The following is a 17,715-nucleotide window of genomic DNA, read 5'->3' as shown; positions in this document are numbered from 1 at the left end:
AAAGAGACCACTCCCTCCTAACCCACGAGATTTAAGCGCTCCCCTGCGTCAAGACGTCGGAAACGGAAACCAGTTGGACCATGTTGGATCACGGGAAATGTAGTTTTGATACATTTCCCTAATTACTTTTTACAATGCTTCATCTTCAGTGCTCTGGCATCATTGTTTATTATTTCAGTGATAAAAATTCCAAAGGCTTTCAAAAATTTTTTGGTTATATTATTTTTGTCATTGCATAAATTCTTCTTTTTCTCATTACTTCACTTTGCATCATTTCCTAGAAGTCTTCCCCATTTCCTCTGAAAATGTCCATCATATAATTTATTATGGCAGTAATTTTCCATTATATAAATATACCTTCACCATTCACTAATAAATAGGCATCCCCTTGGTAGCCAGTTTTTGGCTTCTATGAAAAGAGTTGTTATAAATGTTATAAGACATAATGTATTATTTTCCTCTGATTTATTTTGGGAACAGATTGGGTCAAAGGGGTTTTGCACAATTTAGTTACTTTTAGGGTATAGTTCTAATTTGCTTTCCAGAATAGGTGAACCAACAGGGTGCTCATTTCCCCACAAGCCCCTTCAGTATTTGTGATCAAATTGACAAAGGTGAAAAAAAGAGAAAAATGATAAATCCTGGAGGGTGTGAGGAAAATTTGTCACACCAATAGAAAAACTCCAAGCTAAATATGATGAGGATAAATAAATAAATGAGAGGAGACCCGTCTCACAATAAAACCGGACCCTGGTCAAGATCAGAACCAGAGACCCCGAGCCTTAGGAGACCGCCTTTTTTATAGAAATCTGATGATATCCTTTCTTAAAAGACAGACTGAACACATATGGACAGATCGCGCAAGTGCTGAATAAGCCAGAAAGTATTTAGAAATACCATGGATGGTCACTTTATGTCTATTATTATTACCGACTTTGTCAGTAAAGGGTGAGGATCTAATGTGTTTTTTTCTGCTGACAACTAGGAGTCAGCAGTTAGAAGGATGACGTTTGTGACTGATATTCATAACAGGGTTTGATACGGGTTTGGTTGGAACTTTTGGATTACAGACTTAAAGTTCAAAATGCTTGTCAGCAAGATTGGATACCACCCTTAAACTGTAGCTAATGTTTATAATCAATATGAAGCAAACTATATTATCTGTGTTATCATCATAAAAGCTGATACTATTATAACCATACAAAAAGGGGGAGGAGATTTCACCCTCAGAAGGGATTTGTGGAGAAATAAGCATACTAATAATATACTGTTGGTTCTTCAGAGTTGTTTTACTTTCTACTTCTCGAATGATTATTGATTTGGATCATTTTTTCCATATGATTGTTGAGATGATAGCTTGGATTTCTTTCTTCATAAATTTGCTTATCATAATCTGACCATTTTTCTATTGAGGAATGGCTTTTAGTCTTAAAAATTTCTACCAGTTCCTTATCTTGGATAAGAGATCTTTATCAGAGGAACTTGAAAATACTTTTCCTATTTGCCTGTTTTCCTTCTAATTTTAACTGCATTAGATTCATGAAGAAATGTAAAATTGTATATAATCAAAATTGTCCATTTTATCTGGTGTGATCCTCCTCTCTATTCATAGGTCTGAAAGGAAATTTCGTTTTTTGCTTCTCCAATTTGTTTATGTTGTCATTTTTTATGTCTAAGTCATGCATTCATTTGTGTCTTATCTTGTTATATGGTGTTTGTCTATATATAATTTCCACCCAACGCTTTCCAGTTTTCCTAGCAATTTTTGATTATTGAACATTGTACTACTTTGTTCATTTGCTTCTGAATGTTGTATATCTAATCATTTATATTGATCACCCCTATTTTTTAAGGAGTACCAATTTTTTTATCATTACTGCTTTGCAGTACAATTTGAAATCTGGTACTGATAGATCATTTCTGAGGTGCAGCCTGATATCTATCAGATTGGCAAAGGAAAATGACAGATGGAAATATAAGCACACTAACAGTTACTAAACTGTGCATGCCCTTTGACTCAATTTTCTCCTTCAGATCTACTCTCCACCCATATTATTTTCCTTGATAGTCTAGATCTTTTGTTCCTCCAAATTTTGTCATTGTTTTATCCAACTTTATAAGCTACTTTACTTTGTATCTTGATTTATAGATATTATTAAATCTGTAAATTAATTTAGAAAGTGTTCTCATTTTTATTATCCTGGCAGAATCCAGTCACGAGTTCTTAATTTCCTATAGTGTTTCATAAATGTTACAATACAACTCTTGCATTCGACTTGGTAAGTTGAGTCGTGGATATTTTATACATTTTTAGTCATTTTGAGTGAAACTTCATCTTCTATTATTTTTTCCCTGTATTTTTATCATTGCTCTATGTAAATATTGTTACATTTTGTGTTTATTTTGTATCCTGGTGCTTTACTGGAGTTTCTGATTACCTCAGGGTTTGTTTATTTTTTCTGATTCTTTCAGAGTTTTAAATACAAAGTTTTAAATACAAAAAATATCAGCAAAAAGGAAAAGTTTTCTCTCTCTTTTTGGCTATTGTACATTTTAACTTTTTGTTTTATTTTATTAGAATAATAGAAGAGAAAGCTTATTCTTGTACTGATTGGGAATGTTGCTAGTGTTTCCCCATTAAATAAAATTTATAAAAAATAAAAGCCATTTCCCAATTGATAAATGATCAAAGACATATTCAGATCCTTTTCATAAGAAGAAATCAAAGCTGCTTATAGTCATATCAATTGATGCAATATGAAGTGAGCAGAACCAGGAGATCATTGTACACGGTAATAGCGATATTGTAATGATCAACTGTGAATGACTTTAATTACTCTAATTAATATAGTGATATAAGACAATTCAGAAGGAATTATGATCAGAAATACTATCTACTTCCAGAGAGAGAACTGATAAATTCTTAGTGCAAATTTAAATATAACCATTTCACTTTATTTTTGCAACATAGCTTATTTGGAAATAAGTTTCATGCGATTTCACATTTGTAACATATCTTGCTTGCCATCTCCATGAGTAGAGGATAGGCTTGAGGGAGGGAACTCTGATTTTTAAGAAGAATTTTAAAATAAATAATAATTTAAAAAGAGGTTCTTTTGTCCCTATGCTTTGTAGTGTATATATGTGCTCTTTTACTAGCATAAACAACTTACATGCCTTGTCCATAACATTTCTATATCTGTTTAAATTATCGCATGGTTTTTTTTTTAAAAAACCTGTCAAATTGTTTGTTGCATACATCATGTTAAAACATCCTTTCATCTCTAGTACAAATTTAACCTGATCATAGTGAAAATAATTTTTGGATATGCTTTTCTATTATTTTTCTCTTTTTACCAGCCAGGATTTTATTTTTAAAAAAATTTTTATCAGTATTTATTACCAGCATTGTTTTTTTTTCTTTGCTTTATCTTTTTCTGGTTTTAGAATTAAGAGTATATTTGTTACTATAAAAGAAGTTTGATCGTGTTATAAATGATAATAGTCAAGAAAGTTAAGTGGGAGAAACTCCATGTAACTATTTGGGCCTGTGCAATGGATAACTGCTGGGGGAATTAATGTTAAATAAAAGTTATACTGTTCTTCCATTATGTGGCCCAGGCTCTCCATATACTTTAATTATACACCTTTTTATCAATTTTAAAAATTATATATATATAAAATTATATACATATGTACATATATATAAAATAAAAATTATATATTTTTGTAACTAGTTTTATGGAACTGCTTTTACAGTTAGTTTACAAGCCATATTACATTATAATCACACCTTGTTTTCAGATTAACTTTAAATATTTGACCTGATTTTCACATAACTAGCATACAAATTTTAACTATATTTATACTGTTGGCCTTTTAACTCTTAGACTAGATGAGAATGACTAAAGAATTTAAATAATTTAGGTAAATTCTGTTTTTTTTTTCTTATGAGATCTATAAATGTCACCAGTTTTATAATGTCAAATGTCATTGTTAACTTGGGAAAAACACAGAACTACTAAAATAGTCAGAAAAACCAAATCCTTAATCAGGAAAGGGATAGGTCCACCATCACAGAGCCCAGTGCCAAAAACTTCATAGGGCCTACTCCGTGGGGACTCCAGGAAGGTATCCCTGGGAGAATGCACCAAAGGCACCGCTAGACGATTTCTCCGAAAAGCAACAGAACTCAGGGAACTAAGGGACAGGGAAGTATGATTGATTGACATTACAATGGTTACAAGGAAATGAGAAGGATACAAACAGGCTTGGGGTATCAGGGAGTGGCAAACAGATACTAAAAGGATGGTCCCTGCTCTGGTGTCGGGCTTCTTGGGAACAGATCTCCGATACAATGGGGGAAAACTTCTAAGACTGAAAGGGTGCGTGACATTCGATTTCAGGGTGACATCATCATTTCATATTTTTATTTCTGAGTCTTATTTCTTTCTTTACATAACAGAAGAAAAATTTAAGCTTTACAAAAGGAAAAATTGTCTTTGTAATTTCCCTACTCCATTATTTTCTTTGGCTTAAAAAAACCTAACAATGTTTCTGAATGGTGAGAATCTGATATGAGTCATTAAAATTTAATTAACTTCCTGCCTCTTTGTGTGAGAATTTGAGTATATTTAAATGGTCTAATATGGATGGTTAGGAAATTTCAACCATATAGTCATGTCAAGCTTCATGGTCTTAGTATATGTGCTGCTGAAGCAAGCACAAGATTCACAGTTAATGTTTTGATCAAAACTCACATTAAGCAAATAGCTTTTCCTTCTTACGCTTGTGCAGCTCTGAAAGCCACCTGCCTGAATGAGTTCTTCCCCAGGGCTATATTGGATCTCTTATCCTTTGCTCTTAACTTTTCAGTGTTTATAATTAAATTTCAGCAAATGGATTCTTTATAAATGGATGAGAGCAACTGCCATATAGAAACATGTTGACTAACAAGATATTCTGTTAGAGAGCAAGCTATAAAAATCTCCTTTCCTTTCCTCATGTTTTCTTTCTCGGCTTCACCTTTCAAGTGCATGCTTTGCTTTGCGGACAATAAATGGAAATGACATCTGAATGTGAAGACTGTGGCTTATTTCAGATAGTTATTTTAAATTATAATTGGGCAGTGCTAGATAGGATTCAGAATCCTGTGGCCTCCTCTCCTGACTTAAGGAGAACACTTCTTGCTCCTGCCTTCCCAGATTTGTAGAAGCCATTTCCTCATTCTTTAGCTCCTTCATGATCAAGCTTGACTTCTGGCCCTCTTTTACTTTTTTTTTTTTTTAAACCCTTACCTTCCACCTTAGAATCAATACTCTCTATTGGTTCTAAGGTAGAAGAATTATAAGGGTAGCCAATGAGGGTTAAGTGACTTACCCAGGGTCACACAAGTGACAAGAAGTGTCTGAGGCCAGAACCTCTCATCTCTGGGCCTGGCTCTTCGTCCTCTGAGCCACCCAGCTGCCCCCTCTTCCACTTGATTTTGAAAAAGGACTATAAGGAATAACAGTCATCTTTGGTGATTGCTGAATAACCCCAAAAGTTTGGAAACAAGACTACTACTCTTCGGCAAAATAAAATGTCATATTCTAATTCTATGATTTGTAGCAATTTGTATTTTAGTTAAGTGATATTTTTACTCTGTGTTAAAACAGGAAAAAAAAAAACAACCCCTTCGTGCTTTTCAAGAAGTGATAGCAGAGAGGTAAATTAACAAGGACCCTGAAATCCTTGCATTCAAGAGGCCACATTCTTATCTCAGTCATGGCATCGGCACCTCCCCCCGCCATATGGCATTTGGCACACTTGGCAAAGCCAACAAAGCTAGCTAGATTTCGATTTCCCCATCCAATGACTGAGACGGTTGCACTGGTTCTAAGGTTCTCTCTGGTGTGACATAATTTGAAGACTCAAGAAGCCTGAATAAAAATGAATATCCACATGTTTGATACTATCTATCAAGCGAAAGGAAAACTCGTTACTGAATAAAGTCACATTTTAGGTGTGAATCCCAATCTCATTTCAATTTATCATATTTAAAAAAAAAACAAATGTTGTATAATAGAAAGAACTCTAACAAATGTTTTGCTTTATTTATAATTTTTCTGTTTTCTTTTTGCTTTCTAATATCTACTTTATTTTTAATTTTATGTGTATTTAGGAGCAACCAAGAAGCAGAACAATGGATTTCTCAAAAGCCAGTAGCCTCTGACCTTGCTTTGCTACCCTCCTCCCAGAAGGACAATGCAAAGCAACATTTTGCTCCCAAAGGGACTCAGAACTCTTGCCCCTCCCTATTGCCCACTGAGCAGAAGAATGGAAGATTCATTGGGACCAGGCCAGCGGTGTGGACTGTTCTGAGGTATTCTATGAGTTTGTTTTCAGTTTGTATTTTCATCGTGCGTTAACAAAAAGAATTCGAGTTGTTCTGTGAGGATTAGGGACAAGTGACAAGAGTTTGGCTTGTTGGGAGGCTTTTCCTTTTGGTTATGTTAGGGAGCACGGAGTTTGAGTCAGAAGACTTGAGTTCAATTATGAGCTGAGTCACCTTGGGCAAATTATTTTATTTTAATAAATAATTTTTATTTTATATTCTTAATATTAAATGTATTTAATACTTTTTAATAATTTATTACCTCTATGGGCCTTACCCTCAGTTATAAAATGAAGAGGTTGGACTGGATGATCTACTAGTTATAAATCCATGATTGTCACAGCATGGTAGAGGGGCCCTGAAAATATTGATATTTGATGTGATTTGGAATGGAAAGGGGAAAATGGGGTGGGGTGTATATATATATATATATACACTCAATTAAGAAGGAACTTATATAGTTTATAAATGGAGATTTTGAAACTTGTACTTCATCCCCCACAAGCCCCTTAGTATTTCCCAAAATTCCCTTTAATCTCTCCTGTGCCTTGTATGGTTTTAGAGGGAGATTTTAGATATTTTATAGATATATATTTAAAGTGTGGCCGCCAGGAATCAACCATTCAGATTGATTCCATAATTAAAATAGACCCAAGTCAGGATCGGGTTTAAGGTAGTTTATTTACAATTAGGAAGGTAAAAGGTAGGGAAATAGAGAGAGGGAGAGGCTAGTCCAGGCCTGCAGAGGCCTGGATGGAGAGAGAAGGTTAAAAGGCTAAATAAATGAGGCTACAAGCCACAAGGCCTTAGAAATCAGATAGGCTGGAGCCTACTTAAGGCAGAGTTTGGAAAAGCCAAGGTAGGCCCAGGAAGTCAGCCTAACTTACCCACGTGACCATTCAGAGTAGAAGCTGCCTGAGGTCTCAGCCGAGATCCTTCAGTGCCAAGTTCAAAGCGGGAACTCCTCACCAGGAAGTAACCAACATACTTGAAGAGATCATGTCTCTTGTCACTTCCCGTGGGTCCACCTCTAATTCAAGTGGACAAATGGCAGCCTCAACACTGATTTGGACTGCCCAAAGGGCCGTCCCTCATTCTTGATTTGTTACTCATTGTCACGTGTGGGTAACTCATCCCCCTCCCTACTGAGGGAGGTGGGACGATGATATCATCTCTATGCCCAGGGTAAGTAGAGTTTGACTATGCATGGGCCAGAGCTAATTCCATTTACACAGTGGTCACGTTATTGTTTTATAAGTTCTGTAGCACCTCCCTCTTCCTCTCTTCTTCACAAGTGTGTTTGATGTTAGTTTAGCACCTTTTCACTCTAGTTTTTTGTTAGTTTATTATTAATAAAACTTTAAAAAATAGAATAGTTATTTAATATTAATTTTTAATTTCTACAGTAGTTTATATGTGATGTGTATGTATGTTCGTGTATTTGTGTCCAGGAGGCTCTCTCTAAATGTGCTTCGCTTGAATTTCCTCTGCTCATAGAAAAATGAAAATATTTTTATTGTTTGCTTCATAGGATTGTTGTGAGGATTAAATGAAGTAATATGTATAGAAAGCTTGCCTGTCTTTAAGCACAATACAAATATCTGTGGATGAAGATAATTCCAGGGTCATTTATTGCTAGGAAAATAGGCCTTCTGAGATTCCTTCCAACTCTGAAATTCTGATAAAGATGAAATGTAGTGGAAAAGGAATAGTGGGCTGAGAACATATGCAAACACACAAGGCATATTTACATGTGTGTAAACATACATCAACATCCATAAGTGCATATATTAGAATATTTAACTAAAATGGTTAGAGATTATGAAAAATGAAATAGATAATTTTTATGACATGAAATAAGAAAAACAGATATACAAGAAAAATGAAGATAGATTAAGAAACTTTAAAGTGGGAAAAATATTTGCAGCAAATGTTACCAAATTAAGTTTGATATCCATAGATATGGAATAGACAACTTATATCCTATCAAGAGCCAATTTTCTCTCTCTGTGCATATATATGTACATATAGATAATTAAACACATATAACTACACATATGGATAGATGTATACACACACACACACACACACACACTTATGTATACACATGCATGGGCAACTGGATGGCAAAGTGGATAGAGCTCTGGACCTGGAGTCAAGAAGACCCGAGTATAAATCCAGCCTTACAAACTGACTAACTGTGGCAAGTCACATAAGGTTTTGTGACTCAATTTCCTTGTCTGTAAAATGAGCTGGAAAAGGAAATGGCAAACTGCTCCAGTATCTTTGCCAAGAAAACCTCAAATGAGGTCACAGAGTTGGACACAACTAAAAAATGACTGAACCACAACACACATGCATGTGAGGCATCATGGCGTAGTAGATAAAGCACCAATATTGGAGTCAAGAAGGCCTGAATTTAAGTCCTGCTCTGATACATACTAGTTGTGTGACCAAAAGCCAATTAAACTTTGTGTTCCTGAAGCAACTAAAAATGAAGACTAAAAATTACAGTTGAGTCACATATTTGCATCAGTGGAAAGAGTTTCCACATGGAGGACCCTATTCCAATGAGATCACAGGAAAAAATTTCACAATGTGAATATGATCTGTTGATTTTTTTTAAAGTTTTTCTGAAAACCAATCCTGCTCATCATCATTTCTTAGAGCACAATAATATTCAATCACCATCAGATTATCCTAACTTGTTTAGACATTGCCCAATGGATGGGCATCCCCTCAATTTCCAGTACTTTTAAGACTCCTGTCACAAACTAGTAGTGAAATTTCTGGGTCAAGGGTATATGCATAATTTGATAGCCATTTGGGCATAGTTCCAAATTGTTCTCCAGAATCGTTGGACTCCTTCACAACCCCACTAACAGTGCATGAGTGTCTCACATCCCCCTAACATGTCATTTTCCTTTTCTGTCATGTTAATCAGTCTGAACAAATGCGAAGTGATATCTATCTCAGAGTTGTTTTTATTTGCATCTTCTAATCAATAATGATTTAGGGCATTTTTTCTTGTGATTGATTTGATTTCTTCTTATGAGAACTACTTGATCATATGCTTTGACCATTTATCAGTTGGGGAATGACTCATATTCTTATACATTTGCTTCAGTGTCCTATATATTTGAAAAATAAAGCCTTTATCAGAGACCTTTGTTGTAAAATTCCTCACTGCACAAAGTTTCCTGCTTTCCTTCTAATTTTGGCTGCATTGGTTTTCTTTGAGAAAAGCCTTTTTAGTTTCATGAAATCAAAATTATATACTTTACTTCCCTCCTAACATTGAATCATCCCTGAATTCCTGGTATAAATATATTTCTGTAACCTACTTGTTAATATTTTTTGTAAAATTTTTACCTAGCTATTCATAAAGGGGATTGGTGTATAGTTTTCTTTGTTTTTGCTCTTCTGGGTTTAGGTATCAAAATCATATTTGTGTCATAAAAGAAATTTGGTAGGACTTTTTCTTTTCTTTTTTTTTATACCCTTACCTTCCATCTTAGAATCAAAACTGTGTATTGATTCCAAGACAAAAGAGTGGTAAGGGCTAGGCAATGGGGGTTAATTGACTTGCCCAGGATCACACAGCTAGGAAGCATCAGACGCCAGATTTGAATGTAGGGCCTCCTGTCTCTAGACCTGGCTCTCAATCCACTGAACCACCTACCTGCCCCCTCTTATTTGTTCCAGTTCACATGGAATTCCTACAGTTCATTATTCCTTTTAGCACAATAGTATTCCATCACCAACAGATACCACAACTTGTTCAGCCATTCCCCAATTGAAGGGCATCCCTTCATTTTCCAATTTTTTATCACCACAAAGAGCACAGCTACAAATATTTTTGTAAAATATGTTTCCCTATTATCTCTTTGGAGTATAAAACCAGCAGTGGTATGATTGAGTCAAAGGGCAGGCATTCTTTTAATGCCCCTTGGGCATAATTCCAAATTGTCTTCCAGAATGGTTGGATCAATTCACAACTCCACCAGCAATGCATTAGTGTCCCAATTTTGCCACATCCCCTCCAACATTTATTACTTTCCTTTGCTGTCATATTAGCCACTCTGCTAGGTGTGCAGTGGTACCTCAGAGTTGTTTTAATTTGCATTTCTTTAATCAGGAGGGATCTAGAACACTTTTTCATGTGCTTATTGATAGTTTTGATTTCTTTATCTGAAAATTGCCTATTCATGTCCCTTGTCTATTGGCTTGATTTTTTTGTGCAAATGATTTAGCTCCTTATTAATTTGAGGAATTAGACTTTTGTTAGATGTTTTTGTTATAAAGGTTTTTTCTCAATTTGTTGCTTCCTTTCTAATTTTGGTTGCATTGATTTTGTTTGTACAAAACCTTTTTACTTTAATGTCATCAAAATTATTCATTTTACATTTTGTAATATTCTCTGTCTCTTGCTTGGTCTTAAATTCTTTCCTTCCCATAGATCTGACAAGTATACTATTCTATGTTCACTTGATTTACTTATAGTTTCCTTCTTTATATTTAAGTAGTTTACCCATTCTGAATTTATCTTGGTATAGGGTGTGAAATGTTAATCTAAACCTAATATCTCTCATACTGTTTTCTAATTTTCCCAGCGGCTTTTTTCAAACAGTGGGTTCTTATCCCTAAAGCTGGGATCTTTGGGTTTATTGTATACTATCTTGCTGAGGACATTTACGTCAAGTCTATTTCATTGATCCTCCCTTCTTTCTCTAAGCCAATACCATATTGTTTTGATGACCACTGCTTCTTAGTACAGTTTAAGATCTGGTACTGCTAGACCTCCATCCTTCATTAAAAAAAATTTTTTCCCTTGATATTCTTAATCTTTTGTTCTTCCAAATGGACTTTGTTATAGTTTTTTCTAATTGAATAAAAAAGTTTCTTAGTAGTTTGGTAGGTATGGCACTGAGTAAGTAAATTAATTTTGGTAGGATTGTCATTTTTATTATATTAGCTCATCCTACCTATGAGCAATTAATGTTTTCCAATTGTTTAGATCTAGTTTTAATTGTGTGGAAAGTGTTTTGTAGTTGTGTTCATATAATTCCTATGTTTGTCTTGGCAAATAGATTCCTAAATATTTTATATTGTATAATGATTTTAAATGGAGTTTCTCTTTCTAACTCCTGCTGCTGAGTTTTATTTGAAATATGTAGACATCAGATTTATGTGAGTTTATTTTGTACCCTGCAACTTTACTAAAGTTGTTAGTTATTTCCCCTATTAGTTGATTTTCTGGGATTCTTTAAGTATACCATCATATCATCTTCAAAGAGTAATAGTTTAGTCTCCTCACTGCCTACTTTAATCCCTTCAATTTCTTTTTCTTCTCTAATTGCTACTGCCAGTGTTTCTAGTACAATATTGAATACAAGAGGTAATAGTGGGCATCCTTGCTTCACTCCTGATCTTATTGGGAAGGTATCTAACTTATCCCCAATGCAGATGATACTTGCTGATGGTTTTAAATATATACTGTTTACTATTTTTAGGAAAAGCCCATCTATTCCTATACTTTCTAGTGTTTTCAATAGGAATTAGTGTCGTATATTGTCAAAGGCTTTTTCTCATCTATTGAGATAATCATGTGATTTCTGTTGGTTTGGTTGTTGATATGGTCAATTATGTGAATGGTTTTCCTAATATTGAACCATCCTTGTATTCCTGTTATAAATCCCAACTGATCATGGTGAAAAATCCTTGTGATCATTCGCTGGAGTCTTTTAGCTTGTATTCTATTTAAGATTTTTGCATCTATGTTCATTAAGGAGATTGGTCTGTAGTTTTCTTTCTCTATTTTTGGTCTTCTTGGCTTTGGAATCAGTACCATATTTGTGTCATAAAAGGAATTTGGTAGAATTCCTTCTTTGCTTATTTTGTCAAATAGTTTGTATCGTATTGGGATTAGTTGTTCTTTAAATGTTTGATAGAAGTCACTTGTGAATCCATCTGGCCTGGGGGATTTTTTCTTAGGGAATTCTTTGATGACTTGTTCAATTTCTTTTTCTGAGATGGGATTGTTTACCTATTCTATTTCCTCTTTTGTTAATCTAGGCAATTTATATTTTTTGTACATATTCACCCATCTCACCTAGATTGTCATATTTCTTGCCATATAATTAAACAAAGTAGTTCTTAATAATTGCCTTAATATTCTCTTCATTGGAGGTGAGATTACCCTTTTTATCTTTGATACTGTTAAATTGATTTTCTTCTTTCTTTTTTTATTAGATTTGACTAGTACTTTATCTATTTTATTTGTTTTTTCAAAGTACCACTTCCTAGTCTTATTTATTAGTTCAATAGTTCTTTTACTTTCAATTTTAATAATTTCTCTTTTAATTTTTAGGAGTTCCAATTTAGTTTTTATCTGGGGATTTTTAATTTGTCCTTCTTCTAATTTTTTAAGTTGCAAGCTGAATTCATTGATCTCCCTTTTGATTTTATTGCTATATGCACTCAGAGATATAAATTTTCCCCTGAGAACTGCTGTGGTTGTATCCCCTGGGTTTTGCTATGATGTCTCCTTATTGTCATTCTCTTTAATTGCTTCTATTATTTATTTTTTGACCCACCAGTTTTTGAAGAATTAGATTCTTTAGTTTCCAATAAATTTTCAATTTGCCTTTCCATGGACTCTTGTAAGTATAATTTCTATTGCAAAAGCTTGCATTCATTATTTCTGCTTTTCTACATTTGTTTGCAATATTTTTCTGCCCTAGTACATGATTGATCTTTGTATATGTGCCATGTACTGCTGAGAAGAAGGTATATTCCTTTTCAGTTTTCTCCAGATATCTATTAACTCTAATTTTTCTTGAATTTCATTCACTTCCCTTCTTTCTTATTTATTTTTCAGTTCGATTTATTTAGTTCTGAAAGGGGAAGGTTGAAATCCCTCACTAAAATGGTCTTACTATCTATTTCCTCCTCCAGCTCCTTTAATTTTTCCTTTAGAAATCTAGATGCTAAGCCATTTGGTGCATCAGTGTTTAGTAATGATACTACTTCATTCCTTTAGTACCCTTTAATAAAATGTAATTTCCTTCCTAATCTCTCTTAATCAGATCAATTTCTACTTTGGCTTTGTCTGGTATCATGACTGCTACTCCTGCTTTTTTTACTTTAGGGGATGCATAATAAATTCTGATCAAGTTTTTTACTTTGAATCTGTGTGTCACCCTGCCTCAAATGTGTTTCTTATAAACAATGTATAGTAGGATTCTGATTTTTAACCCACTCTGCTATCCACTTCCGTTTAATGAGTGAGTTCATCCCAACCACATTCAATGTTATGATTACTAACTGTGTATTGCCCTCCACCATATTATCTTCTTTAAACCTGCTGTATTTATATATGTGTATGCGTGTGTGTGTGTGTGTGTGTGTGTGTGTGTGTGTGTGTGTAAATCCTTCTCTCTGTTCCTCCTCACCAGTATTTTGCTTTTTATCAATCCCCTCACCCAATACCCCCATCCCTCCAGTTATCTCTCTCTTACCTTGTCTTATTCCCCTCTGCTTCTCTGTGAGGTAAGATAGAATTCTATAGCCCACTGAGTAGGGTAAGATAGAATACAAGACTCTACTTGTTTTACCCTCTCTGAGCCCTTTACAATGAGAGCAGAGTTTAAGCATTACCTATTACCACCCTTATCCTCCCCTCTCTATAATGATTTTTCATGCCTCTGTTATATAATTTACTGCATTCTATCTCTCTCTCACCTGTTCTCTCAGTGCTCTCTTTCAACCCTTGATTGATTTTTTTACATATCATTCATATGCATACATATCATACATACATATTGTTCCATATCATATTTACATAGATATCATATCACCATAATCAGCTTACTTTTCCACCCTTATTCTGAATAAATTACTCCTATCTTTTCCACTGCTAAGGATAATGTTTTCGAGAATTAAAGAAATCCTTTTTCTATGTAGACATATAAACATTTTGACCTTAATGAGTCCCTTAAAATTTCTCTTTCATTTTTACCTTTTGGGTCTTCTCTTTTGTCTCACAATTGGGCTTCTTTTTTGTTTAGGTCTGGCTTATTCCTCAGAAATGCTTAGAAATCTTTTATCTTATTGAAAGCCCATTTCCCTTCTGAAAGAACATATTCAGTTTTGCTGGATAGGTGACTCTGGGTTGTAAACCCAGATCTTTTGCCTTCCAGAATATTGTTTTTCATGCCTTTCAATCCTTTAATGTACAAGCCTCTAGGTCTTGTATAATCCTGATTGTAGCTCCCTAGTATTTGAATGGTTTCTTTCTGGCTGTTTGAAATATTTTTCCTTGGCTTGGTGGCTTTTGAATTTAGCTATTATATTCCTAGAAATTGTCATTTGAGGATTTCTTTCTGGAGGTGATCTGTGAATTCTTTCCATTTCAATTTTATTTTCTTGTTTGAGGATCTCTGGGCAGTGATCTTTGATAATTTCTTGTAATATGATAGCCAAGGTTTTTTCTTAATCATGGGCTTTCAAATAGTCCAATAATTTTCAAATTGTCTCTCCTAGATTTATTTTCTAGGTCAGTTATTTTTTCAATAAGATATTTTATGTTTTCCTCTATTTTTTCATTCCTTTGCTTCTGCTTTATTGTTTCTTGATTTCCCATGAAATCATTAGTTTCTAGATGGTCAATTTTCATTTTTAATGTCTGATTTTCCACTGTCAGTTTTTGGTTCTCCTTTTTCAAATGGCCCATTTCTTCTTGCATCCCTTTCATTTCTCCTTTCATCACTTTCATTTCTCTTTCCCACTTTTCCTCTGCCTCTCTTAATTGGTTTTAGAAGTCCTTTTTGAGTTCTTCCAGGATGTATGTCCAATACATTTTTTTTGGACTTTGTATGTGTTTCCTTTGCTTTCACTGTCCCCTTCTGTGTCTGTACCTTGCTCATTGTCTCCATAAACATTCTTTCGAGTTAGATGGGTTTTTTTTGTTGTTTTCTCCTTGTTCCTGTCTTAATTATAGGCAGACTTGTGAGAATGATGTGCTGGTCTGAGTACTGCAAGCTCTGAGAGCCTCTTCCTTTCCCCCTCACTACCACCCCCTCACGCTGATTCAGTTGACCCTCGAGATGCTAATAGCTTAAAGTGCGAATTAAAAGTCCTTGTCCCAAGCTCAGACTGGAATTCCCTGGGCTTTGGCTCCAGACTTCTCCACAGATTTGAAATTTCAAGGGGAATGGGTTGGCTTGTACCTCTCTATGCTCAGGTAGGATCTCAAGGTCTGGATGTTGACTCAGGCATAGGTCCCTGAACCTTGGACAGCAGATTCCACAGACAGTGGAATGGGAGTATGTGGCTCTCTCTTGGATTGTTCTTCCCTCCTTGCTACAGCTTCTTGTTGAGTCTGCTCTCCTCTCACAGCAGTGCCCCAGATGTTCATTGCCTAGCTTTTGGGTTTTGATATTCTTTTTTTTTAAACCCTTACCTTCTGCCTTAGAATCAATACTAGGTATTGGTTTCAAGGCAGAAGAATGGTAAGGGCTAGGCAGTGGGGCTCAAGTGACTTGCCCAGGGTCACACAGCTAGGAAGTGTCTGAGACCAGATTTGAACCCAGGATCACCCATCTCTGGGCCTGGCTCTCAATCTACTGAGCCACCCAGCTGCCCCCTGGGTTTTTCTTCCTTGAAAATTATTTCTGTCTCCTTGTTGATTCTTTCACTCTTGTATTCATTTTGGGGTGATATTTTAATCTTGGCCTGAGAGGATTCTCATGGTGGCACACAGCTGCTGAGGATTGCTCCACCCCTAGAACTTCCACATCAAATTTGCTTTATTCATAATTGTTAATACTACTAATAATTATTCTGTTCTTCCATTTCTGTTATGGGTTAGTGTACTCATATCTTTTTCCCTAATCAATTCTGAAACAAGTGTTTGATATAAGGTTTTTGTACTAAGTATGTTTAGAGTGTCACCATCTTCTGGTGATGAGGTAAAAATTTTTCTCAATACTTGTAATTATACTTTGAACCCTAGAACTACAATTTCCAGCACCCCACTTTCCTTCTCACATTATGTGCTGATATAGGGAAGATAGAAGCTTTGTGTTGCCTCCCCTCTCTCTCTCTCTTCTTGTGATTGCAGCTGGCTGAAGTGGGTTTTTTGGGAGAGGCAAGAGAACATAGTCACATGGTCTTATTTTTGTTAGATAATTAGGTTTTTAATTCCCTTTACTTCAAGTGATTATTAATAAACTTTATAAAATATAATACTTGGAATTTTTTACATTAATTTAAATTTCACAATACCAAGGTTTAGGAATATAAAAGAAGAGGGTCATTTCATGGGTACAATACAGTTGAAATTTTTATAGTTGACATGATATACTCTAAAACCCAATGGAACTTCCAATTATGGGATTAAATCATCTCTTTTTCTGTCTTTTTGTTTTTCTTCCTCTCCTTCCTCACAGCCATCAAGGGATAAGAGAAGGAAATATTTGACCGATTTAATTATTTTTTCTTGTGGTGTTTAAAGCACACATTACTTTTCTTTTTTTAAGATTTAAGATTGTTTCTTTTTTAAGAGTTTAAGAGATTCAAAGATTCATAACCTCAAGTCTATCTTCCTCAGTTTTGTCTAGGGATACTGAGGAATAAAGAGAGAGAAATACATAAGACTTCTTTTTGCTGTGGTTTGTTTTTACCAATTTAGAACTTCCCAATTTCAAAACTTCCCAATGTACACTGACAAACATGGCAAAGAAAACATAAATTTATAAGACAATCTCATCTGGGGTATTTTGTAACATTTCTGTATCAGTTAAAAGTCCCATTTTTGGTTCATGTCCTCAGAGCATAGCTCAATGGGATTAAGTCTCATTCATTGAATTGAAGCAGGCTTTAATCAGGACAAATTTCTCTTAATCAGAAAAGGAGTTGTTCTGCAAAGAGGTTGACTTTGACAAATATCAGTTCTTCTTTCATGCTTCAGTGTTCACAAACAGTTACTGGTAAGCTGATACTGATGTTGTTGCCAGGGTCTGAAAGCCTGTTACTATCAACTATCATCATCTGATGAGCCAGGCGAGGAGGTAGATGACTTGTGATTCTCTTGAAGAGGCATTGGATCTTGTCCTGTAGCTGCTTCATCATACTGTCTCACCAGGCTTTTCATTACTGAATTAAGCTATGGAGAATCTATTGGAAAAACACGAACAGAGCCTTTTCCCCAGAATAATACTGGGTCGGGACCTTGCCATTTATTAGTAAGAACATTTTTCCACAGAACTAGCTGATACTTTGGGTGTGTGGCAGAATAGTATTTTTCTTGAGGGAAATCCCCCCTTTTTTCCAAGTTT

At 34.9% G+C, this 17,715-nt stretch overlaps 1 protein-coding gene across 1 annotated transcript in view; it reads left to right on the top strand.

Moving 5' to 3' along the window:
• The window catches only part of TMTC1 (transmembrane O-mannosyltransferase targeting cadherins 1), a 275,250-nt gene that overhangs the window by 67,700 nt on the left and 189,835 nt on the right, over nt 1–17,715 (top strand). Inside the window, exon 4 of the mRNA XM_044679272.1 lies at nt 6,164–6,364. Within this exon, the coding sequence (XP_044535207.1) occupies nt 6,164–6,364 (201 nt within the window). The remainder of the gene's footprint in view (nt 1–6,163; nt 6,365–17,715) is intronic.

The sequence above is a fragment of the Gracilinanus agilis genome, chromosome 5 (genome assembly GCF_016433145.1).
Source record: "Gracilinanus agilis isolate LMUSP501 chromosome 5, AgileGrace, whole genome shotgun sequence".
NCBI lineage: Eukaryota > Metazoa > Chordata > Mammalia > Didelphimorphia > Didelphidae > Gracilinanus > Gracilinanus agilis.
Note: the sequence above shows the minus strand (reverse complement) of the source record. Positions and strands in the feature narration are given on the sequence as shown.